This window comes from Primulina eburnea, chromosome 6 (assembly GCF_022965805.1).
Source record: "Primulina eburnea isolate SZY01 chromosome 6, ASM2296580v1, whole genome shotgun sequence".
Lineage (NCBI taxonomy): Eukaryota > Viridiplantae > Streptophyta > Magnoliopsida > Lamiales > Gesneriaceae > Primulina > Primulina eburnea.
Genome location: NC_133106.1, coordinates 32,491,640 through 32,518,058, shown reverse-complemented (window position 1 = coordinate 32,518,058; position 26,419 = coordinate 32,491,640). Strand labels below are relative to the sequence as shown.

The following is a 26,419-nucleotide window of genomic DNA, read 5'->3' as shown; positions in this document are numbered from 1 at the left end:
TCAACTACCAACGGACAACAAAACAGGGATGCGAATTGATTGTGTTGTTATATTTTAAAAAACGACACCGGTTGAAAATAGAAAAATACGAAAATCTGACTTCTAATAGAAATTTATAAAAAAAAAAATCCAATTGGAACATAAAAAGACACGAATTTGAACATGATAAAGGTGTTGAAATTTGATAAATATTGCAAAGAGATTTTTCCTTTGAAAAGTAATTAAATTCAACCACCAACAGACAACAAAACGGGGATGCGAATTGGCTGTGTTGTTATATTTTAAAAAGGTAAAAATTTGTGTGAGACGGTCTCATGGGTCGTATTTGTGAGACAGATATCTTATTTAGAGCATCCATGAAAAAGTATTACTTTTTATGCTAAGAGTATTATTTTTTATTGTGAATATGGGTAGGGTTGACACGTCTCACGGATTACGATCCGTGAGACGGTCTCATATGAAACTCAGTCTTTTAAAAAACGACAGCAATTGAAAATAGGAAAATATGAAAATCTGACTTCTAATAGAAACTTATTAAAAAAAAATCCAATTGGAACATAAAAAAACACGAATTTGAACATGATAAAGGTGTTGAAATTTGATAAATATTGCAAAGAGATTTTTTTACTAGTTGTTTGATTGGAGTTGACGGGGTTTATCATCTCTTCCCTCCTAACCTTTATTCAAATTCTTCACGGTAACAAGGGTTTTGTACGCATATAAAATAAAATGGGCCAAACTCAAACTCCAACGATGGGCTTCGTTCTTGTATTTTCTTAGGCCTACAAAATTTAAATTTTGTGCCAATACTTCCAAATAAAAACAATCACTTTCATTCTGAGTTCCATATCTTCAATGTCTATCATATTTTTACAATTTAACATTTTTATCCCTCCAAGAAAATAATATACTATTTCATTATATTTTAATGTTTTGTAAACTCTTAGGTAGTGTTTGGTTCAGGTGATTAGGAGGGATTGATTATTTTATCCTACCTAGTCAATCGTTTGGTTGGCGTGATTATTTAACCAAGTCAATACCTCCTATGAATGATTAGGTTATATTAGGTGGGTTAAAATAATACCTCCTCACCCCCTAGGATTATTTATCCAAATCTTAATCCTTCCTATTTCCAATTTTACCCTTCTCCTATATCCAAACTCACCACCACTTTCCGCAATGACCGCCGCCACCGGCCACCGCCCGCCGCCGCCGGATGTCGCCGGCCGTCGCCGGAAGACCACCCACCGTCGCCGTCGTCGTCGCCGCCGCCACCCACTGCCGACGTCGACGGCCGCCAGACCACCCACCGGCGGCGTCACCGGCCGTCGCCGCCAGACCACCTACCGTCAGCGTCGTCGCCGAACTGCCGCCGCCGCCGGAGCGGAACAAAAAAAAAAGAAGGGGCAATTTTGTCCTTTCATCAAAAAATTCAAAATTATCTCACACTTAAAAATCATACCAAACATAACACCATATAATACATTCCTACAACAATCATTTTCTTTATCATTTACTTACTAATCATTAGTTTATTTTATCCTCCAAACCAAACGCAGCCTTATAGTTTATCATAAAGACAAATAATGTAAGGAGTTTATCCTTTAATTTCCAATAGTTTTTCTTTAGTTTTCTTGGTTCTTGGTATTGTATTTATTTAGAAGATTAGAACCTCAAATTTAGTATCTACCGTTTGATTCATAAAAGCTATTTTTTTATTATTTCCGCTCAAGTTGGTGTTTTCAGCACCTGACACGACCGCAACTTAAAAAATTTATGCAAACACTCATATATTTAATTATTTTAAAATCTATCGGTATATAATGAGTACTTTAAAACAAATCTTACCCGCTTCGAGATATCGGAGTGCTTGGTTAAGCAATTCTATGAGTTCGTTACCTACATCATAAAATAAAATGAGAGATGTCGGGATGCCCGACATAGACACTCTTATGCTCTCATTTTTTTTAAATTCAGTGCTATGGTGTTTTGAAAGAAGAATAAAGTGAGAGACGTCGGGGGTGCATGCTCTCATATTTGTTATTCGGTACAATGGTTGAAAGAATAACTTCGGCCTCGAATCGGATAAGATTTTTTTTAGCTGCTTTAGTATCCAATATCTTATATAAAAAAAAATTAATCTGCAAAAAATATACATGGTTTGATCATACTAGTAAATATTAATGTTTTGATAAATACAAAACAATGCAGACATAAACCTATAGAAACGCCAAAAACAACAAAGCCACTAATTTGCAGATATTCTTTTCCTTCTAGTACATCAATGGAACTTGCTAAAAAGAAGATAGAAAGAAAGCATTAATCTCATCAAAATAAGTCATTTCGTACACCACCACAAAATCTATTATTCGTGTACATTGACAAGTGATCGAGCTCGAATAAATCCGAACTCGAATCACTAATTCCGTCGTAATTATCATTTTTATCATCTTCTTCCCAGTGTTTTCCAAACATAGGGAAGTCTTCTTTTCTCTGATTTTGATAGCCCTTGTGATCATTGTGTGCCCCATTTTTTTGCAACGGAGACCTTCCAAAATTTTCATTGGCCGAGTTCTTATGTCCACAGAGTCGCAAATCTTCATCAAGAATCACGCTAGCTGGATCAAATCCAACGCTTCTTTGAATCCCATTTCTCGTTTTCTCTATAGATTTTAGCGAGTTCTCGATTACACTCGACGATCTAGAGAACGAAGAAGCTGATGAACGGGTTGAGTATGATGCGTTAGGGGACTTTTTAGAATCTTGAAACCGAAACCCTTCATTTGTTCTCGACTCCTTTCTGTTTGTATTGTTGAAAAGATAATTGATGAAGCTCGTGAGCTTACCCCCTGGTGAAACAGGCTGTTTCATAGTCATGAAATTTGTATATATCTTTGAAGCTCTCGATTTGGGTTTGATCAAGTTCTGGACTTCCTTTTTGTTTTTCTGATCATTATATGAAAGCCCCACTTCTTGCTTGCTTTTTGCGCAGATTTTGACAGGTTTAGGGGGTTTAGCAACCGATGAAGAATAAGGAACTCGTGAATTTTTCGTGGAAACAAAGAGATCGGGGTCTGCAGCAGACAGTGCTCCAGAGCTGTCTGAAGAACATGAAGTCGAACTAAAAAACAACAAATCGTTGTCTCGAGATGATTTGTTCTCAAACCTTGGCGTATATGGATGCTTTTTTCCTGCTGAAATTTTCCCATTGTATTGTTCTTCTTTTCTCCATTTTTCAACCAGATAGGCCCTTCCGAAACTTCCCACTTCTTCATGTTCTCTGCTGTGGCTTCTTTGATCAGTATGGGCACTGAAATTTAGCTGCCTCTTCACTGGTTTTTCTGTGAAAAACCTCAAACCCCCTGTTTTCTCAGCATTAGTATCAGTAGAACGCAAGATTTCATCCAGAAGGATGGAGGAAAACGATGGCTCGTTATTGGGATTTCTTCTTGATTTGTTACTCTCCTCTCTGAATGATTTTTCTCTGCGATTCATCATATGGATTTTGGCTTATTTTGCAAGCAGAAAGTGTAGGAAAGAAAAGGGAATACGTTACAGGAGAGGAAAGGGAGAAGAGTTGCTATGCCTATCAAAGACAGTGAGAAAAGTGAAGAAAATAGTTCGAAGTAGGCGAGACATCTTTCATATTCCGTGTATATATATTTAATAAAGTCACACGTATTATTAGAGCTATTGCACTTTTGCATGTGAAGAGTCTAAAAAAAACCATAAAAAATAAAATAAAAATTAGTCGGCTAATAAATCTTTCTATTTGAAAAATCAGTATAAAAAAACTCGAGCACATTTATCTAATTTATTTGAATTTTTATAAGGAAAGTTGATATAATTTGGTCCAAATGAATTACATTGTACACTAACGAAGTATCGGAACAAGACAACATGGTCAAAAAATTTATGATTTGAGATATGAAATGCAAAATTTAGGAGATATGCCGGTTTGACATTTATTGTTTCGGATTAAAAAAAAAGTAAATTGAATTGCAAGTCAGATATAAGATTTGGAATTGGATTTGGTATCCCCGAGATCATGAATTTCTTGTCGTGAACTCGTGATAATAAATACCATTGTAGAACAAGTTAATAATTTGTAAGCTAACATTCTTTAAGGAAAAAAGAAAAAATGACAAAAGGATGGAAAAAAAGCCACATTACTCCATTACATGCATGTTCTAAGAGAATGTTTCTTGTGAGACGGTCTCACAAATTTTTATCTTTGAAAAAGATCAACTATACCGATATTCACAAAAAAAAATATTCTTAACATAAAAAGTAATACTTTTTCATAGATAACTCAAATAAGATATTTGTCTCACAAAATACTATCCGTAAGACCGTCTCAAACAAGTTTTTGTCATGTTTTAATTGTTCTGGATAAATTTGTACCAACTACTCTTTGAAAACCCTCGTAAACCAAATTAAAATATTCTCAAGTTTCATGTACAATTCTTATTGTGTAGATATAGTCATGGTAACTTCATAATTGAAGCTCCGTTTACTCTTTAGGAGGCATCCGCCTCAAATAAGCTACTCACCTCGTGATGTCCCGTCTCCCTTAGAATGATCTGTGCGACGGGTTAATTAATTTTTTTTAAAAAAATTTAAATAGATTATAAATAGCAAACTCTTTTATATAATACTCAAGCCCCGGATCTTCCGTGTTCGCCCCAAAAAATCGTCAATTCCACGAAAAACTACTCGGATCGATGGTGCCCCTGGCTCATGAAAGTGACTACTTTTAGGTATATAACTAGTTATATTTAGAGAATAACTGACTGGATCAGAAAATTTGGAAAGTGAAATGTTGGAGAACTGGGAAATTGCAAGTAGTGGCATTAAGTATCGTCGCCCCCTACCACACATACATCGGGCAATATAGATTTCATGGTTTGGCATGTAGTTGCCTCCTTAGACGCTGCCAGGCTCACGTGATTTGCCCTTTGCTATCTAGACATTATAACATTTTGTTTGTATTATTGTCCAATAATCCAATTTGATATTTTAGTTGAAATATGATAATAACAACAAATATTTATGATATGTCCAAAGATATTTTATGAATTCTAAACTTTTTTTAAAAAAATATCTGAAGGAGATGCCTTTTTATATATACTCGGATCATGTGTCCTACTTATTAAATATATGTTATTATCGAATCAAAACAAACTTAATCGTAATCGAGGAGTGGGTCTTATGTGAGACCGTCTTACGGATCTTAATATGTGAGACGGGTCAACCCTACCGATATTAACAATAAAAAGTAATAATCTTAGCATAAAAAGTAATATTTTTTCATGGATGGCCCAAATAAAGATCCGTCTCACAAAATACGATCCGTGAGACAGTCTCACACAAGTTTTTGCCATAGTCGAGTTTCTTCTCAGGACAAAGGACGCTGCCATATTTAGTGACAATTTCTACTAGGATTTTTTTTAAAAAAAATTTCTATTACTTCTCCCAAAAAAAAGTTAGATAAAGAATTTTAACTGCTTTGAGAATAAGGAAGAAAAGGAAATTAGATAATCGTATCAACAAAGATATTTGTATTTAATTTTTTTGGCTGATATCTCTTTTTAAACCTCTTAAATTCATATTTCCTTTTGTTATATGGCATATCACTAACTATTCCAACAGCAATTTGAGGCGAAAGATGGGTACACTTGTTTCAAGTCGAGCTAAAATTATTGTTTTCAAAAAAGATAAAGCTAAGTAACAATAAATATAGTGGTCGCTATCTCTTATGTTTTATGCATGTGTTTGTGGGATCTGAAAGCGAAGGATTATTAGTGGCAATAAATCAGATGCAGATACAACATACATATTTAAATCTCATTCTATCTTTATTATTACTTGTAACAGTGTAACACTATAGATTCGATGAATGTGCGAATCTTTTCAACGTGCTTATATCCTCATTCACACACACCTTAGGAAATTTCTCAGAGTCTCTCATATCAGAATTGTCTCAAGTCAAGTACGCTAACTTTAGAATTCTTATGTGACAAGCTCCCAAAAAGAAGATGCATATTTTTTATTAGTATTATCTATCAAATCTTTTAAACACTACTCAACTGTACAGTCTAATATCTGAACAGTTTTGTAATCCCTCTCATTCCAATGTATGATTGGTTCATTCATGTTCCCTTCGCCTAGAAGCTTGTCAGAAATCGCTCATTGTCTGTGCAGCCTCATGGCACTTGTGATCACTCATTGCCCTCTTCGATCTCGAGCCTCGCATGAACTTTGAGATTAAATGTGGAGAAATCGGATAATAAATCGAAAGAAGTTGAATCGAACAGGATTTTAACCGATTGATCACGTTCTATAAACATCCCAAGTTTACTGCCTTGAGTTTTTCTCTCCTGTCCTAGCAATTATTGAGTTTTAAGGTTATTTCTTTTTTTTTTTAAAAAAATAAAAAATAGTGGATTACACACAACAATTTCGTAATTTATTATAATTTAATTTAACTAATGGGAAAAGCAAATTTAAAAGATTAACCGCTTCCCCATCAACGGTCATTAACCGCCTCCGCATCTTTTCGTTTATTGCGGCGAATCTTACACATGAAAACATCAGAACACATCCCCACGGCGGCGCTTGGTACGAACCAGGCGTCGCCACAATTCCCACCGCCGCTAATCGCTACCGCAACTGCGTTAATATTACTTGCTGATGGCAGACAAAACTATTACCGTTCCAGGCAATCAAGAGACATTTGATGCCATTTCAAACGCAGAACAATTTCTTATGTCTGAAGGAGATAACGACGACCCTTTATTTGATTCATTCCTAAACAACACGGCGAATGATCCTGAAAATGGATATTACGAGACTAATTTTTCGGAATTTTATTTGGAGGAAAATAGACAAGATCAAAATATGGGGAATTGTAGTTATTTTCAAGAACATTCAGATCATATGAACCCAATGCCAATTCCCATTTGTCCGGTTCCGTCTTCAACTCACAGTTGTATCTGTTGTCAAACGCTTCGAGAGATTTTCCACATTAATGGTGTGTGTATATTGCTAAACAAGTTTCGTCTTTGCTTCCCATTTACTCGATTTTGCGTTTCAAATCTTCTGTTATAAGCGATTTTTTCCCTAATTATGTGCACGAATCGAGCATCCACACTCCACAGTCAATGTATGCAGCAAAAGATGAGCAGAGCATTTCGTGTTTAATTGTTTGCTTGTTTTTGTAGGTACTGATGCGTTAAAACTCGAAATTCACGGACGACTGGGGATAATCAGTCACGCAATTGAAGAAAAATATAGCACTGATATGTCTTCTCAATATCACGAGTACCAAAAGTTTGAGTAAGCTTAGGCAGATTCCTTGCTTTTCAATTTGAAACTATGTATGAATTCTGATCCCTTTATCGAGGAGACGGAATTTTTTCATGTATTATTAAGTCTAAAATATGCTTGATACGGTGTTTCAGTTTCTGGAATAAAAGCATAAGCTGTGTGAAGCAATTCTTGATCAAGTACTGTGATGATCGTAGACAAGAAGGTTACATTGTATTGCAAGATCCTCTGTCCGGCTTTTATGAGGCATTGTCCATCGGAATTGATGGATATGGCAGTCAAGATCCTGACCTTTTCCAAGGTATGGAACATTATCCATATCTGTTTTGTGGTGATTTAGGGCGAAACACGTGAGATGTTGTTCCTAAGATGATCTAAATTTTTTGGCATTCTTGCTTTTGGATGCAGCAAGCACGGATATGAACCGAAAGGACAGTTTGAACCAACTAGTAGAGGAGGAAAGCGATGTAAGATTAACTAAGAACTACATTGCTGCACAGGTTAGTAGAATATTTTCCAAGAAAGTGCGTGTTTTCGATTCTTCATCCATGCATTTGATTCTTTATCATATGTCTAATGTTATTCACGATGGTAAAACATAATGAGTAGAGCAGAGGGAAAGGGCAGGGAAATTGAAACTGAGGGATTTGGCAGAGTATTTCCATCTGCCTATCAGTGCGGCGTCTAAGGAAATGAATATATGCGCATCTGCCATAAAGAAGATATGCCGTAAGGAAGGCTTATCACGATGGCCTCACAGAAAGGTTACTTTTCCTTTATTTCTATTTTCGAAATATATGCGTAGCTTGTTTTCTCAATGTTTGTATGATTGTATCAGTGTATTTTGAATCGAGATTTTATTGTGTAACGACTGCAGATAAAGAGTATCAAGAGCCAAATATCGAAGAAAAAGAAGAGTTTGAATTCGGTTGACGAGGATGAAAGGGAACGTGCTTTGGCGCAGATACATGAGCTTGAGCAAATACTGGAACTTCTTTGCGGAGAAAACGTTGGCTGATATTTATTTTTTTGCTGGCATATAGCCTGATTTTTCACCAGAGAAACTAAAAATAAGTAGTTTTCTATGAATCAATGTTTAATTTTTACTGTTGATTTTTTATAGTAAATCTCTTCCATCAATATCTGGGGCGTGTTCTTGATGGCTAGTTAGAACTTAGAACTGTGAGAAGAATCTTATATTACTGCCGTGTTCTTGCATTGTAGGCCTAGTCACAAGAACTAAGAGAAAGTGCCTTTTACCAAGAAAACTAAAGGAACACTAAAACTTTGGACAAATATAAATTAAGGTTTTGCAATAATCCGAACTTTGGAACATGTGAACGGGGTACCGGGTCCCCAAGTCATGATACTGACTTGGTTTTCTGAATCAGTGTTTTATGGGATCCCTCTAGTTATTTGTTAGCAAAAAACTCGAACTTTATCTTAATTAATGTACCAAATTCTATTGATAATTTTGATTCATTTATTTTTGCTGTCAATTCATCAACATATACCCGTTTCAATGACAAGAATCCGGTTATAAGCGGAGAGTTCACAGGTTAGAATACAGCTACATCACGTTCTTCATTTGCTAAAGGTTCTACATCAGCTTCGGCTATTTCTTTCTTTTGCTTTATGTGGCGGAGAAACCTCGGCGATGGAGGGTATTTTCCGAGATAGTTTACTTGGAGGTTCCCTTTAATGGTCGTGGATTGAATTTGAATAAAATCTGAAAATTATAGATCTCAAACTTATGTCTGGATTCATTTTTGATAGGACTATATTGTAACAATTACTATCAATTATTTTCGTGATGGTTTTTTTTTAACACGTATAGAATGAATGACCCAGAAAACAAGAATCCGTCAAACTGCCGTGTTTGGGGAATATTACCAAATTCATGTATCGAGAATAATTTTTCTAATAATTGATAAACACACACACACACACACATATAAATAATCCTCCTTATCCCATGTTTGGTACATTTTTAAAAAGTTCATGATAATATCATGGACCTTTGATAAATAATTTTTTAGAAGAAAATATTTCTTCTATTAGGTGTGATAATTTTAATTTAAGGATAAAATACAGTACAAATGACTTAATTATCCTCAATTTATAAATGTTTTTTATAAATCTATGTTAGTAGGTAGAAATTAAAATCAAAAAAATATTTTTATATATTTTAATATATTATATAAAATGATAATTATATAAATGAATTCGAGATAATTATATAAATAATTTTTATAAATCTCAATAAAATTATTAGTATCACCCGATTAACATTAAAAATTGATATTTGACTTGACTTACAAAATCAAGGGCTAAATTTTCATATTATATAATATATAAAATTAGGTAAAAATAAATAAATCATGCAAGCACTATCGACGCATGAACAGATAAAAATATAAACTCAAACAACAACTTTGAAATTATAAAATTTATTATGATAATGTTAATTTTGTCATTATAATCTAATATATAAATTTAATCACTCTTATTAAAATCATATCAAACATTAAATATAATGACAAAAACTTGTGTGAGACGGTCTCACGGATCATATTTGTGAGACGGATCTTTTATTTGGATCACCCATGAAAAAGTATTACTTTTTATGCTAAGAGTATTACTTTTTATTGTGAATATGGGTAAGGTTGACCCGTCTCACGGATTATGACCCGTTAGACGGTCTCACATGAGACTCACTCAAATATAATATCCTAAATTTTATTTATCCTTTAGCTTATCATTATATTATATATTACATATTTATCCTATCATATGTATCAAACTATCCCTAAATAGATTGAGATCCGGTCGATTTATCCAATCGGGTGGAGCGGATTAACCAGAAGAAAACGACTCATTTAGACTGTTCTAACTTTTAATGAAACATTTTAAAATAATGTTCATTATGTCCTTGTTGCGAAAGTTGCTTGAACCAACTCGGAAACTACGCAAACTGAGTCTTCCCTTTATATGTAAAGTCCCAAGTCAACGAGAGAACACCAATAAATACATGAATCCCTTTGTCCAATTAGACATGAAAAAAATAGTGTGGAAAAAATGGCAGAGAATAAGCTCTATGAAGCTGCATTAATCGATGATGCAGCGAGTTTGCACCGATTACTCGAAAAAGATCCATTTCTTCTTGATAGAGTTTCATGTACATGTAGCAACAAGACCCCGTTACATGTGGCAACCATGAAAGGGAACTTGAGATTCGTTCAAGAGATCTTGAACAGAAATCTCCAACTCGCAGAAGAAGTGGATTCTCAGCAATCGTCCCCTCTTCATATAGCATCAGCTAAAGGGTACTTAGACATAGCGAAAATATTGTTTTCGGCTGCACCGGACATGTGTCTGTCGCGTGATTTTGGAGGGAAGAATCCTCTTCATCTCGCAGCCATAAAAGGCCATGTTCCAGTGCTGGCGGAGCTTGTTAGTTTGTGCCCACTTGCTGCTCGAGAGAAGGTAGATGGAGGCCAAACCGTGTTGCATTTATGTGTTAAATATGGTAGATTAGAGTGCTTGAGGATTTTGGTACCTTTCTTGAATGAGGAGATTGTGAGTGCCAAGGATACTGATGGGGAGACCATAATGCATATGGCTATTAGGGATAAGCAAGTTGAGGTAATTTTAATAGTAATACTACAGAAATCAAATATGGTAGATGAAACTAATAATTTTGGCATAGTTGGAAATAAGTTCTGTATAAATCAACTCATTTATGTTCCTTTAGATGCAGTCTCGTAAGCATTCAATTAGATATCAAATCTGTACTCAATTTACATAACCTTAACCACATATATGCAGATTATCAAATACCTGGTGGAAACGGGAAAAATAAACATGAATGCAAAGAATTCGGAGGGCCAAACAATCCTAGACATATTAGATGAAACCTCAAAAGATTCAACAAATTCTGACATCAGAAAAATCCTCAAACCGAGTCTGTGGAAATCGAGAGGTCCTCGAACCCAACCGGTCAAGTGGCTCACCAAAAAACGAGATTCGATAATGGTGGTGGCTATCCTCATAGCGACAATGGCTTTCCAAGCCGGGGTAAGCCCTCCAGGCGGCCTTTGGCAGGAAACTTTGACCGAAGATTCAAAAGGCAACCCCATGCACCAAGCAGGAGAATCTGTCATGTCCTATAGACACCCAAAATACTTCAAGAACTTTATACGAGTCAACACTGTTGCATTCGTCTCTTCTCTCAGCATAATACTGCTTCTCATCAGTGGGCTGCCGTTTAAGCGCAGGTTTTTCATGTGGTTTCTGATGGTTACGATGTGGCTCACGGTGACTTCAATAGCTGTGACTTATGGCTTAGCGATTCTTGTCACAACCCCAGAAAAGTATAAACAATCACTGAGCCATGTTGTTGAGACTGCTATTATTGTGTGGTGTTGTGTGATGGGGATTCTTCTACTCGGCAACACTGTGCGGCTCATCGATAAATGGTTGAGGAGAAAAGGGATACGGCCACTGGAGAGATTCAGAAACTCGGCGGAAGCAAGAGTGAAACACGGTGAAAATGGAAGCCAAGAATCTGTTTGAAGATTATTATTCATTCATTGAACTTGTGTATTGTAATCTGGCCGAAAGTTTGTGTCATCTTACAACGCTTGTTTTGAATCATTCGACTCTACAAAAATCACAAAAGAATAAACTCCATCTGATTAATTAATATCTGCTACATAATTGTTTTTTCCACTTCTGAACCTTACACCTAAGTAACACCCAATACTGAAAGATCAAGTTTTCGACATTTCCGAAGGCCATGCCTAAAAAAAAAGGCAATAGTGGTCATATATTTAACTTTTAGGAAAGTGCTTTTTTGAGCATTTTTTGGATTAAGCGTCTAAATCCAAAGGCTAACTTCTTTCAGACAAATGCTCAAACTTAATATCCAAAGTACTCATACGAGCTCAAACTTAACTGATCTTGTCTCGAGTCGATTCAACTACTTTCAGTCCCAAAATAAGGTTATATCGTCCTCCCAAATACGGATATACAACTGACCACAGAAGAATAAACTCTCAATTTCGTTAGGTTGTCCGTGAATCAATTGATTTGAGATGATGAATTTCAAATCCATTGATTTCCAATTCTTTGATTTGTTTGGCCAGACAAAAATAATTATGGTGAATTTTAAATATATTTAAGATGAGTGTCATTTGAGATTCACCACCCGAATCAAGTAAATATCTTCAAATCAAATCTATTAATCTAAGTGCTAAAAGTCGCCGCCCAATTATTTTTCCGATCCACTTCTGAAACTCGACGATCAAAATCAACACCCTACTTATATTCTTTATGTATCTTGAGGCGAGATATTTCGAGCCTTCGAGGTATATATGTATGAAATTAGCATCCTCCAAATATTAATATTGGACATTTTCATAACCTGATACTCTGCCAATTGGTGAATCTATGCTATACAGAACTTCCAGCGTGTTCATATAAGATGATCAGTCAATCATCTAACAGTAAAATTTAAAAAAAAATGATTGACTTCACATTTTTTTGTTTCAAAGTGAGATGATTCATTTTATACAAAACAAAAATCAGAAATAGACATCCTTAGCATATACTCTTCCCGTGCCGGTCAAATTAATCTTTTGGCTTTTTTGTTACTTTCAACCTTCGCTTAGTTTGTATGACAATCGATGAAGGTTGCAAGTCATTGGGTTAAACATAGATGGTCCACGAATTTGGTGTGGCCCACATTATTAATTAACTTTTTAAAATATTTAATTTTTTTAAATAATAATTTAAGTTTGCTATATTGAAAACATCTGACAAGACTCTATGTTGTAAGAAATAAAATAGATCTCTAATGAATATTTTTATAGAACAAAAAATTGTTGGAAGACATTAAAAACATCGTATTATTTTTGGAAAAAGACAATGACAAGTAACACTGAGTAATAATTTCGAATAAAGACATTGTATGATTGAATTATAATCGTTCAAATTTGAACATTGCAAATATTATACAAAAAGTCGAATTAGGACTCATAAATCACTCTACACACTGAGATAATTTACCCTTGATATGAGTATCTCAAGTTAAATTGGACTCTGCTAAAAATTGTGAAGCACACGCTTGAAGTAGAAAGGGTTTGTTCTTTGATTTTGCATAAACAAGTTTATGTGTTTTTATAAAGACAAAAACTTGTGTGAGACGGTCTCACGGGTCATATTTGTGAGACGGATCTTTTATTTGGGTCATCCATGAAAAAGTATTACTTTTTATGCTAAGAGTATTACTTTTTATTGTGAATATGGGTAGGGTTGACCCGTCTCACGGATTAAGATCCGTGAGACGGTCTCACATGAGACTAACTCTTTTATAAATTACAAATTCTTCACTTATTTATTATGCTTGACCATTTCAAACTCAATAATAATTGAGTCACTAGTAAAAATTTTGAGCGATATCTTTTTCAATATACATTAGTATTTTACTATTTCTCATAAATCAAGTGACGTGAGGTATTGAAAATAAATAATTAAATATTCGCACCAAAAACTAAAATCATTAATTTTAATCTGTAATTTGACCTCCAAATTCAATATATTCAAAGTGTCAAAATCGACATTATTAATTGAAAATTGTTTACTTCCTTAACATAAGCACGACCAAGATTTTCCAAGGAAAATCTTAATTGTTACGTATTAATTAGCGTATTGACTTTTTTGTCATCCTTTTGTTTGGTCCACTAATTTATCAATTTTTGACATTGGATTCTCGGTACAATAACTTCTTAATTTTGGTTATTTTTATACATTTACTAGCAGAAAAAAAAACGTTGATTAGATAGCAGCTAGAGCTGGCGTGGTAAAAAAAATTTAGGGATTTCTTGATTTTAGAGAGAAATTAATTTACTTAAAAGCAGTTCAACATAAAAAAAATTAACAGATTTTACAATTTATATGCATTCCACCGTAAAATAGATCAATAATTGAGACAACAAAATGTTATTTTGCCATCAGTTAAAGCAAAACTTGTATGAGACGGTCTCACGAGTCGTATTTTGTGAAACAAATATCTTATTTGGGTGATACATGAAAAAATATTACTTTTATTACTTTTATGCTAAAAATATTATTTTTTATTGTGAATATATATAGAATTGATCTGTATTTTCTGAATTGCTAAGAATATTACAAGAGACCTACCTACTCATCACTTAATCAGCGTTCTTGACGAAAATTCAGAAATTATTGTACCGAGACAAAACAATCAAAAAGTTCGTGGACCAAAACAAGCACGAAAAAACAAATAACTGGACCCTATATATATATATATATATATTCCTTTTAATTTAGAAGCTCCTATGTGACATCCTACTATTCTTATTGTTTTCCAAAAATAGTTAACATGATATCTTTTTGGTATAAAATTAATTTCAACTCTCAATTAAGGACCTATTTGTTTCTTAATCGGTAAATAAATAAATGTTGGAACAACGAAAGAAATAGAAATAAAATATTAAATCGATTAAAATATGATAAATCACGCATTATTAGTTTATTTTAAAAATCCTTTTTCTTGATTTGTAATTTTATCAAATGAACAATAATTCCTCAAATTGCCCTCGCCAAGTTGCAGCTTCCCTGTGCAACTTTTTGAAACCGGAATATTTTTTTAAAATAGTTTATTACATCACCTTAGAGAAACATGGAGACTGACGTAATAACATATAATATAATAAATATTACGCCGTGTGTGTCAATTTTATATTCTACTCTTTATGTTTATTAATTTATTATTTATACATATATCGACTTCAATGAGACGACTTAAAAAAATAAAATAAAAAATAGGGTTCGATTTGTGTGACAAATTTATAAATATGATACAGATATAAAAATAATTATAATTTGATACATGCGGCAAACAATTATTAACGTAAAAAAAAAACTATTGCTTGAGCCATTACATATGGAAAAACAAGAGTTAAATCAAAAAATGGCAGAAAATGAGATCTACGTATCTGCAGGAACAAATGATGAAAGGGATCTTGAGTAATAGCCAAACCAAATAAGCTTGAATGATTAAAATATCGTCATGTTGTTGTGTATACCTCTAATAAATGCATGAATATGTCTTTTGTAAGATGATCTCACGAATCTTTATCTGTGAGACGAGGTAACCCTATCGATATTAACAATAATTCAGCTATTATTGTTAATACCTGGTGGAATCTCGAAAAATGCCAAACTATACTAGACATGTTGGATGAAACCTAGCTAAAGAGATGGTGGGATTCCAACATCAGGAAAATCCTCCTACCGGCCCGCTGCAAATCGAGAAGCACTCCAACCGAATCAGTACAGTGGTTCACCAAAAAACGAGACTCGATAATGGTTGTGGAGATCCTCATAGCAAATTAGCAACAATGGCTTTCCAAGCCGCGGTAAGTCTTCCAGGCGGCCTTTGGCTGGATGATTTGACCGAAGATTCACAAGGAAACCCGGTGCTGAATACTCACCATGCAGCAGATCTGCTGTGCAATCTTACAACGTTTGTTTGACAAACAAATGAACTCTACCATAGCTAGAGAATTAAGATCAAACTCTCACGTTTTGCTCCATTTCTATGTACTTAATATTTGGAGCAAGCCGAGGGAGGAGCCAGGGCTTTGAACCGCGTGCCTATTGAAGAATGAGCCGGTTAGACAGTAGCTTGATTATGGGATCTTTACTTATGCGAGATATGAGATTATCATTTACCATCTATCAAGCGCTCAATTTTGTTCTGTGTTTGTTTAATAGTTGCTGTGTTTCCCAAAACGCCCTCCACACAATTCCAGAAATGAAATACCAGAATCTTCTAGAACTTCCCAATGGCTTCCTTCTTCTGCACCACGAAACTCATCTCCAGAAACTTCTCCGTCCTTCTTCTTCTTTCAAGTGTATCTATAAATTCACACATCTCGCGAGACCAATTACAGCAATTAAATTAAAAATCTCGACTTCGAAATATTCTCTGAAAAATCGAAAAGTCTCAGAATTCCCAAATTCAGCAAAATGGACTTGAGGTTCATAGGGCTTGAAACTCCGCTCCTCCACGCCTTACACCACATGCTGGATCCTTCAACGGAAGCTCCCAACAACAAATCAACCAACGCTAATAAAAAATCTTACGCTCGTGATGCGGAAGCGATGGCGGCGACTCCGGCGGACGTGATAGAACGACTAGATTCATATGTTTTCCAGATAGACGTGCCTGGGTTGAAATCCGGTGACATCAAAGTGCAGGTGGAAGATGACAATGTCCTGGTGATCAGCGGTGACAGGAAAGCAGAGGATGAGAAAGAGGGGTTCAAGTATGTGAGGAAGGAGAGGAGGATCGGGAAACTCATGAGGAAATTCGTGCTGCCAGAAAATGCGAATACCGACAAGATCACGGCGGTGTGCCAGGACGGGGTGCTGAGCGTGACGGTGGAGAAACTGGCGCCCCCGAAACCGAAGAAGCCAAGGACTATTGAAGTTAATATCGCTTGATATAACAAACTGTGTGGTAAGGTGCAATCAATCGTAGGGTTCGGAATTTGAATAAATTGTATTTCTGGGTTCCAATCGTTGTGTGCAACTCCGGTCTGAAGATTGGTCTCTTGATTTCTCTACGCATGTATTTGATATATATGAATTTCGATTTTAATTTTAGTGTTCATAATTAAATTATTCATATTTTATTTACCGAAATAGAAAAAAATACTTGTAGTAAATTAATCACAGCACTGTGACAAATTAAATAAATATGAAAACCTATATATGTTGAGGAAATTAATTGCATTATAAACTCAATATTGAAAAAAAAATCTATTTAAAATTGGGATAAATTGGTCGAGAGTGTTTTTCTTCCGACAAATAGATTAAATTTGTTTAATTTTTTACTACATGATATAGAGGAAGAATGTTTATTTCATACGTCTACGATGAGTCAAATCGGATAAGAAAAACAAAGTCGCAAATTTTCCCCTCTCCGAATGATGCCACCCGGGTCGAACAGTGGAGTCGGGTCGGTAACTCTACCAGGTAAGCTATCAAGAATACGGGAAGAAATATGAGCTAAGACGGCGGACTAGGAAGAAGATTCTTCGTTGACCTTTGAAAGATCTGCCAATAAGAAAAACAACCACGTGAATGGGTGCCGGAGGGGGTCCCCGGCGTGGCCACTCCGATGCTTAAGTCAGCAGGGTACTCAAACAAGAAACCAATGTAGCCAAGTGATGGCTGTGATATTGGTGTGCAATAAATGAGTGTGTTAAATGTTCATTAATATCTGAATGAAGGAATAAATGCAAAACCTGGTATTTATAGTGGAGGAAATAATGATGACCTCGTTTTTTGGGACGCGCGCATTAAATATACTAGGACGGCTGATTATACCCTATTGTTCTGACGTGTCAAATCATGTATTGGTCATATCCCATCTGTCCAGTCACTCATTAATGTTAATAGGTCGGCCGCGTGTATTTCAACATCATTAAATGCCTCCCTCGCTTCGAGATGTCAGAAGAGAAGTCATACCAGAACTCTGGTGCTATGTCCTGAATCAACCACTCGAGAGATGGGCTGTCCTGACCCGGGCATCGCTCATGGGCCTGACCCATGACCCTAGCATTCCCGGGATCAACTGCCCGGGACATATTGGGGTATCATCACTCCTTCCTTAAATAGTCGGGCTAGAGTCTACTCGCTGTCCCGATTAGTCCCTTGTGCCCGGTCAGGAAAGCCATTTTGATACACCTTCTGGACTGAGCATAGCTACACAGACGTCGGTGTATGGTGAAGACTCGCGATGTACATCAATCAATCATACCTCCCACGTTTTTATGTTTTCGAGGATGATTTATCGCAATATTTCGATAGGCGTGTACGTCTTTTCAACTTTCTGGTGCAATTCCCAATGTCCGTCCTGACCGTCTATGTATCCAAAGATTCGACGGTTGTGATTAGCCCCTTGCTATTATAAATATAGCAACATCTTTTTTATTTTTTCCAAGTTACCATTAAATAGTTGGTCACAAGAGTCAAATGGCGAGCTCCAGTAATCCGTCGAATTCAGATATGGAAGAAGTCTCGTGGCGATTAGTTGAGAAGAAGAAAACCGAGATAGAAGATGAAGTGTTCCATAAGATTGTTCGTTACTGGGAGAAACTTCAGAAATTACAACTTCTCCACGAGACCGGAGAAGCTAATGCTTCTAGACTGGTGGTAAAGATGGAGAAGTATCGGGAACGTCTGAACGTGACTGAAGAGGTGAACATCTTCGAGGGTGATTACTTCTACCAGCTGATGTTGCTTAAGGAGATGAAAATCCTCTCGGGCATTACAAGCACCGAGGGCTTCCTCAAGTCTTCCCCAAATGAGCTAAGGAAATGGAAAACCATGTGGATACTCTTTGTAGAAGAAGAATACTCCGCTGTAATTAGTAGAAATGCTAGCAAGTGAATAAAGTTATTCTTCTGTTTCATCCTTGCTTTGTATTTTTAAGATCTGGCATGAATCTTTATTACTGAATACCTGCTGAACAAACCAAACAAAAGTATCCCCACGGTAATGGTTGATCACCGGCTTTGCTTTGAAACATTACGTTGGGCCCTGACAATCTCTTAGAGGATACGAAGCTCCAAGGTTTGTGATATCCGGGTAGTCATAATGATGCATGCATTATCATTGAACATTATCTCGGGAAACCTTTCATATTCGGGGTCGTTTTGATAACTGCATCCGCCTTTTGGTCTACCCCACGTAATTTTCGAGGCCCTTAATAATCGCCCACGTGCACTGGTCTTAATGGCTATGATACATTCTCCTTCCCAATAAATGACGGCATGCTTTAATTAACCTTAGGCTCTTCTCATTCCCTCATCTCAAACGTCTTTTCCTCCCTTTCCTATAAATAAATTGGTGGATAAGATGCACCCATACCAATCAGAACAATGTCGAGCTCCAGCGACTCCAGCACTTGCAGCAGTGCCATCTCTTCTGTTGGTGTGCAAAGTCAAATCCCAGCGGAGTTACGTCCCTATGTAGAGCTTTTCAAAAAGAATGTCGATGAGTACATTCTGGCCAAAGTCGTATGTACCTGGCATAAGCTTCAATTCATCGGCCTTCTTTATTTGAACGGCACAGTCCTCACTCGTTCTCAAAGGATGGTGACGAGGAAATACAGGCGGGAACTAGGGGTATCCCGCATTGAAGAGTTGCTGACTGACCAAAACCTGCTGCATGCCATGTTGTGGAAGGAATGGCGGCATCTAAATAAGGTCTCGAGCACTGATTCCTTTGTCAATCTTGGCATTCAAGAAGTTACTGACTGGATGGATGAGTGGAAAGGTCGAGTGGCCACTGAAATTTCTGTAATAAGACGCCGACCATTCCCTTAATGAAAATTTAGACAATTAATTCCTGCGTCTTCTTTTAATTCCTTGCAAATGTTTTAACACCAGCTAAACTAATCATCAATCCGAAAACCGAAAAAGGTAGGCCTAAACATATCCGAACGTCGGGTCCCATGCTGTCCGGGCCTTTTAGCCGGGTGATGGGATCCTCTGCTCCCGAGTTACCTCGTAAGAGGCCGGGACTTGGCATGTTTTCTTTCTCGATTGTGATAAAAGGATTCTATCGGGGCGTATTACCTCTTTACCTTTTTCACGCATGGATATAAAAGAATAGTCATATGATAAATCGGTAAGTCCCAATCTGAGTATAGTGGGTATTCCTTCGATAACTTTAGTTCTTCCGGGATCTGAATAAGGCCGAGATATGGCATTATCCCAATCCCTCTCTTCGCTTTTTCAGTCAATCATTGCGCAGTCATAATGATAGAATTCTGATGACGTGTTGTCAGAGCCCGTACGTATCCTCAGCTACCATGGCGCCTCGATTTGAGCAACTGTCTTTTCAATTTTCCCGCCGAATGATGCCGCTCAACTTCCAAGGCTAATCTAGCCCGTCCAATCTATGCTAGATCAACGGCATAAATTCCATCTCTCCCTTATATATAGCGATCCATCGCTTTTTTCTAAAAATCACTTGCAAATTTATTCTTCGGCGAAGCCCTGCTTGTTTTCTTCCTCGGTCTTCTCTGTAGATTTCTCCGGCGATCTCTCCGACTATCAACCATCACCCTCAATTCCTCTCAGTAAGTCTCTCTTTTCTGTGTCTTATTTGCTTCTTTTCCATCATGTCCAATTCCACTTCTTCTACCTCTGGCAAAAATGCTAGGGGCCTATCGGAGGACAATTCTCCCACCCCTTCTGACCAGTCTGTTCAGATTCCGAGGGGTATTCCTACTATTCCCTCTCGATCTTTGTCCAAGAAGACTGCTAAAGCGTCTTCTTCCCGACCCCTGGGCTCCCCGAGTAGAGGGAAGGGTAAAATAACAGGGCCCTTCTGGTTTTCTACGGTGTCTTCCACTCTCCGTCCGGGTAGTTTAGGAGACATTCGGTCCCTGGGGGCTATTCCTTCTACTTATGACATTAGGATTCCCGGACCTACTGACCATCCTGATACTCCTCCCCTCGGATACCACGCTTTCTTCCTTGAGCAGCTTAGGAGCGGTCTCCGTTTCCCGGTTCATCATTTCTTTGAAGGAGTTGCTCGATTTTTTAACCTTCCTCTTAATCATCTTCATCCCAATGCTTTTCGTATTATGGCAGCTACTTTTGTTTTGTTCCGCATGAAACTTATTCCCATTAACTCCTCCGTCTTTCACTATTTTTATTCCTGTCGATTTAATGACGGGGTTTTTTCTTTTATGGCCCGGATGCACTATCGGTTTTTAACCGACATCCCTTCTTCTTTGAAGGGATGGAAAACAAAATTTTTCTTTCTTAAATTTCCGACTCTCCCCACCTGTGCTTTGGGGTTTCTTCCTTCCATGCCTAAACAACATGAGCTTCCCCGAGATTTCAAACTTCTTCCTCCTTTTACCGATGCCTGGGATGCTTTAGGAAAGCAATCCTTCTTATCTTCAGTGCTGATTGGGTCGAACAATCTGGCCTATTACGGGATCGGGTCCCGGCCTGAAGACCCTGTAGATCAGATCATCGACGAGTTTGATCAACCCGGGTCGCAGGCGGGTAAATCGCTTTTCTTGGCTTTTTTTTTTTTTTTTTTTTTCGCAACTTTACCTTGCTGACCCACTGTGTTCTTGATGTAGCCGAAGAAGACATGATCAAAGCAAGCTTTCTAGAGGCTGCTGCTCAGAGGAAAGCGGAGCAAAAGAGGATTAGAGCGGAGAAAAGGGCGAAGGAAGCCCAGGAACAGGAGGAGCGCCGGGCCAGGGAGGCGGCCGAAGCTGGTGAATTGGAAGCACGCCGTGCTAGGGAGGCAGCTGAAGCTCAAGAAACAGAAGAACACAGAGCCAGCGAGGCAGATTTGGCCCGGGAAGCAGAGAGTAATGCCCGAGCAGGGGCCAGTTCTCCCAGGGTGGGGCCTATCTCTTCGGGAGGGGAGGAAGACTCAACTTCCTTGAACCGTCGCAAGAGGAGAGCCACCACGGAGCCACGGGTGGAGACGGTAGTGGTGGAAGATGAGCCCGAGGGGATGACCCCTTCCCCTGCTTTGGCTGATCCTTCTACAGGCACTTCGGCGACGAGGCCTCTGGTTCTACCCAATATTTTTGGGGATACCATCAGTTCAGATCTACTAGGAGTGATCGGGAGCTTCCTCCGACCTGACGAGGTGGCACATCTTCAGGGAATGCACCCTAATATGCTCCTAAGCGAAGGAGCGGCCCGGACCTTCTCGGTAAGTTCATTTTTTTGGGTTCCCTCTCTCTTGCTTCTTCCTTTCTCCTGCAAATTTTCCTGACCTTTTCATTACCAGGGTTTACAAATGTTACTTCATGGGCATGAACGAGTGGCGAAGATAGCCAAGAGAGCTACTGCCCAAACCAAGGCCGCCCAGGGAGCGCATGGTCAGCTCCAAGAGGAAGTAAACCGGATCCGGGAAATTCATGAGAATGTCCTGGCCCGGGAGAAGGCCATTTGGCAACAGCAGATGGATCTGCTTCAGGAAAACTTATCTGTTGTTCGGGCGGAGGCGCAGTCGGCCAGGGCAGAAGCAGAATCCTCCCGGGCTCGTGCCGAGGATTTCGAGGCGATGGCTGCTGAGGCTAGAGAAGGGATGCTGGCTGCCAGAGAAGATGCAGAATACCACCGGGTCCGGGCTGAGGACTTTCAGGCGGCAGTGGCCCTTTTGAGGAAGACCCAGACAGAGCAGATGTCACACTTCCTGAAGTCTTCGGATTTTAAACGAATGCTGGCCAGAAAAGCTTTCCCGTACTTTGAACAAGGCTTTAACAAGTGTTTGGAGCAATTCGAGGAAGCTGGCCTGGTTCCAGCGGATATGGAAGATTTCCCAGATTTGGAGAAGGCTGTTGCATCTCTCCCAGATGATGACAAGGAAGATATGGATAAGCGGGACCCTCCTGCGGAATAAACAACTCTCTTTTTTTTTTTTTTTTTTTTTGTAACCTCTTTCCTCTGATCTATGTATGCATGTTTCTTTTTTTTTTCGATTTTGCTCCCTTTAGAAAAATTTCGTAATTTCGATTGCTAAATGGGATACGGTTTACCCGGGTTGGGTATAAGTCCTAAAAGATAATCCGGGGTACGGGTCCATCCGGCCAGGGTACGGGTCCCTGGGCTTAAAAGATTATCCGGGGTACGGGTCCGCCGGGCCAGGATACGGGTCCCTGGACTTAAAAGATTATCCGGGGTACGGGTCCACCGGGCCAGGGTACGGGTCCCTGGACTTAAAAGATTATCCGGGGTACGGGTCCACCGGGCCAGGGTACGGGTCCCTGGACTTAAAAGATTATCCGGGGTACGGGTCCACCGGGCCAGGGTACGGGTCCCTGGACTTAAAAGATTATCCGGGGTACGGGTCCACCGGGCCAGGGTACGGGTCCCTGGACTTAAAAGATTATCCGGGGTACGGGTCCACCGGGCCAGGGTACGGGTCCCTGGGCTTAAAAGATTATCCGGGGTACGGGTCCGCCGGGCCAGGGTACGGGTCCCTGGACTTAAAAGATTCTTTCGAGTAATTTCCTTCATTCAGTGTAGAAATAATAGATACAAATGTTTCTTAAGCATAATACTTCTTTAAATGAAAAGCATTCCATGGTCTTTTAAGAACACGTCCTTGAGGATCTTCGAGATAATAGGCCGTACCAGAACTGACTTTTCTGATTACTTTGAAAGGCCCTTCCCATTTGGCTTCTAGCTTCCCCACATCACCCACCGGTTTAACTTTTTTCATAACCAGATCTCCCACGTGAAAATCACTTCTTCGGACGTGCTTGTTATAGGATTTTATGATCCTGCTGCGATAAGCTTCCATCCGGATGACCGCCCGATCTCTTTTTTCTTCCACAAGGTCGAGCTCCAGGGCTCGAGATAAGTCATTGTTGCTCGAATAGGATTCCACTCGAGTGGAAGATTGCCCGATTTCTACTGGCAAGACTGCTTCAGATCCATAAACCAGACCATATGGGGTTTCCCGAGTAGATGTCCGAGGAGTAGTCCGATAAGCCCATAAGACGCTGGGTAATTCTTCTACCCAATCTTTTCCTTTCCCCTGCAACCGGGCTTTCAAAGCTTGCACGATGATCCTGTTGGTTACCTCTGTCTGGCCATTGGCTTGAGGGTAGGCTACTGAGGTAAAAGATTGCATAATCTTCATTTCCTGACACCAAGAGGTAATCTTTTTTCCTTGGAATTGTCTGCCATTGTCTGAAATCAATTTCCTGGGGATGCCATATCGGCAGACAATGTTTTTCCATAAGAATTTCATGATTTCATCCTCGGTGATTCTTGCCAACGGCTCGGCTTCTACCCATTTAGAAAAATAATCCACAGCTACCAGGAGGAACTTCTTCTGGGCGCGAACTGGCGGAAAGGGACCCACGATGTCCAATCCCCATTGGTCAAAAGGGCATGATGCGGAGATCGGTTGCATGTTAGCAGTTGGGCGGTGGTGGAAATTAGAGTGATGTTGACAACCTTGGCATTTCTGGACGAGCCGGGCAGCATCTTGGTTTACTTGGGGCCACCAAAATCCTGCTAAAATAACCTTCCGCGATAGAGCCGTTCCTCCGAGATGTTCCCCACAACATCCCTCATGTATTTCCCGAAGGACATACTCTGTCTCTTCCCCCGATAGGCACTTGAGTAAGGGGCCCTGAAAGGATCGCCTATATAAAACATCATTTAAAAGGGCAAATCGGGGTACCTGCTTCCTGATCTTTACAGCTTGGGTCCGGTCTTCTGGAAGTTTTCCCTCCTTTATATATTCTATGAGAGGAGTCACCCAAGAGTCTTCTCTCAGCGGGGGTGTTTCTTCTTCAAGCGAGGATACGAGCTTCGAACAATAGAGAATCTCCCGGGTGCTTACTTCTGTCAAGGAAGCCGCCAATTTAGCCAATGTGTCGGCTTCGGTGTTTTCTTCCCGGGGAATCTGTTCGATACTCCAGTCTGTGAAGGATGACGCTTGAGAAGTGATAAGATTCAAGTACTTGAGCATCTTTTCATTCTTAACTTCGTAAGCTCCCTTAATTTGTTGAGTAATCAGCTGGGAGTCGGAATAAATGATGATTCGGGATGCCCCAATCTCTCGGGCAGCACGCAACCCTGCCAAGACAGCTTCGTATTCTGCTTCATTATTCGTGACCCTAAAGTCAATCCTTAAAGCCAATTTAATCCTTTCTTCGAGTGGGGAGATCAAGACGACCCCCACTCCGCATCCTGCTATGTTTGAAGCGCCATCAACAAATACCCTCCACACTTTTTCTTCCTCGGGCTGGATCATTTCTGTTAAGAAATCTGATAGCGCTTGTGCTTTTATTGCAGCCCGGGGTTTATACTCAATATCGTATTCCCCGAGTTCTACAGTCCATTTGATCATCCTCCCCGAGACCTCTGCATGAGTCATAATTCTGCCGAGAGGAGAATTAGTGAGGACCACAATGGGATGTGATAGGAAATACGGTCTCAACTTTCGAGCAGTCATTACCAAAGCTAGAGCAATCTTTTCTAATTCACTGTATCTCATTTCGGCTCCGCGAAGGGCGTGACTGACATAGTAGACAGGCTTCTGATCGGTCCCTTCTTCCTTGACGAGCACGGAACTAACAGCAATTTCGGTGGCTGAGAGATAGACCCACAATTTTTCTCCGGGCTCGGGTTTTGCTAAGACAGGCAATTCAGCCAAGTGTTTTTTCAAATTTTGAAAGGCCTGCTCGCAGTTATCATCCCAGCCGAATTTCTGTGCTTTCCTCAGAACTTGAAAGAAAGGATAGCTACGGTGTGCAGATCGGGAAATGAAGCGTGATAAGGCTGCAATTTTCCCTGTCAGTTTTTGCACATCTCGAACCGACTGAGGAGAGGGCATATCCATGATGGCCCTGATTTTTTCTGGGTTGACTTCGATTCCTCGATCCGTGACCATGAACCCCAAGAATTTGCCACTCTTAACCCCAAACACACATTTGGCCGGGTTAAGTTTTATCCTATACTGCTTCAAAGTGGCGAAGGTTTCGATCAGATCATCGATGAAATGGGCGACTTCTCGGGTTTTAATCAAAATGTCATCCACATATACTTCAATATTTCGGCCTATCTGTTTTTGAAAGACAAGATTCATCAGTCGTTGATATGTAGCCCCTGCATTTTTTAGTCCAAAAGGCATTACAACATAGCAGAAAGTTCCCCCAGACGTGACGAAACTAGCTTTGTCTTGATCTTCTGTAGCTAAAGGGATCTGATGATATCCCTGATATGCATCCAAAAAACTCAAGATTTCACACCCAGAAGTGGAATCGACTAGCTGATCAATCCGAGGGAGTGGGTAACAATCCTTCGGGCAAGCTTTATTCAGATCTCTGAAATCTACGCACATTCTCCATTTCCCAGCAGACTTTGGGACGAGAACTACATTCGATAGCCAAGAAGGGAAATGGACTTCCCTAATTTGTCCAGCCCTCAGCAATGCTTCGACCTGTTTTTCAATTATTTTATCTTTCTCCGGGCCGAAATGTCGCTTT

The 26,419-nt window shown here is 38.9% G+C and overlaps 4 protein-coding genes across 4 annotated transcripts; 3 read left to right on the top strand and 1 right to left on the bottom strand.

The window, feature by feature from the left end:
- Positions 1–2,230: 2,230 nt before the first annotated feature.
- LOC140834372 (protein BIG GRAIN 1-like B) lies at positions 2,231–3,683 on the bottom strand. The gene has a single exon (XM_073199207.1). It carries the CDS (start codon positions 3,496–3,498, stop codon positions 2,329–2,331), a length of 1,170 nt encoding a protein of 389 aa, XP_073055308.1. The 5' UTR covers positions 3,499–3,683; the 3' UTR covers positions 2,231–2,328.
- Positions 3,684–6,627: 2,944 nt separating this feature from the next.
- LOC140833494 (uncharacterized) lies at positions 6,628–8,453 on the top strand. The gene is made up of 6 exons (XM_073197833.1): positions 6,628–7,033; positions 7,224–7,338; positions 7,464–7,630; positions 7,738–7,829; positions 7,944–8,093; positions 8,207–8,453. Exons 1-6 carry the CDS (start codon positions 6,694–6,696, stop codon positions 8,345–8,347), a joined length of 1,005 nt encoding a protein of 334 aa, XP_073053934.1. The 5' UTR covers positions 6,628–6,693; the 3' UTR covers positions 8,348–8,453.
- Positions 8,454–10,371: 1,918 nt separating this feature from the next.
- LOC140834369 (uncharacterized) lies at positions 10,372–12,034 on the top strand. The gene is made up of 2 exons (XM_073199200.1): positions 10,372–10,974; positions 11,158–12,034. Exons 1-2 carry the CDS (start codon positions 10,408–10,410, stop codon positions 11,902–11,904), a joined length of 1,314 nt encoding a protein of 437 aa, XP_073055301.1. The 5' UTR covers positions 10,372–10,407; the 3' UTR covers positions 11,905–12,034.
- Positions 12,035–16,163: 4,129 nt separating this feature from the next.
- LOC140833493 (17.9 kDa class II heat shock protein-like) lies at positions 16,164–17,020 on the top strand. Its single transcript, XM_073197832.1, has one exon. The coding sequence runs from the start codon at positions 16,387–16,389 to the stop codon at positions 16,861–16,863; it is 477 nt and encodes a 158-aa protein (XP_073053933.1). The 5' UTR covers positions 16,164–16,386; the 3' UTR covers positions 16,864–17,020.
- Positions 17,021–26,419: the final 9,399 nt, after the last annotated feature.

Coding starts and splice junctions, on each gene's coding strand:
- LOC140833494 (XM_073197833.1), top strand. CDS start 6,694: ATGGCAGACAAAACTATTACCGTTCCAGGCAATCAAGAGACATTTGAT. Junction 7,034..7,223: donor AGAGATTTTCCACATTAATG/GTGTGTGTATAT, acceptor TTGTTTTTGTAG/GTACTGATGCGTTAAAACTC. Junction 7,631..7,737: donor AGATCCTGACCTTTTCCAAG/GTATGGAACATT, acceptor TTTTGGATGCAG/CAAGCACGGATATGAACCGA.
- LOC140834369 (XM_073199200.1), top strand. CDS start 10,408: ATGGCAGAGAATAAGCTCTATGAAGCTGCATTAATCGATGATGCAGCG. Junction 10,975..11,157: donor TTAGGGATAAGCAAGTTGAG/GTAATTTTAATA, acceptor ACATATATGCAG/ATTATCAAATACCTGGTGGA.
- LOC140833493 (XM_073197832.1), top strand. CDS start 16,387: ATGGACTTGAGGTTCATAGGGCTTGAAACTCCGCTCCTCCACGCCTTA.
- LOC140834372 (XM_073199207.1), bottom strand. CDS start 3,498: ATGATGAATCGCAGAGAAAAATCATTCAGAGAGGAGAGTAACAAATCA.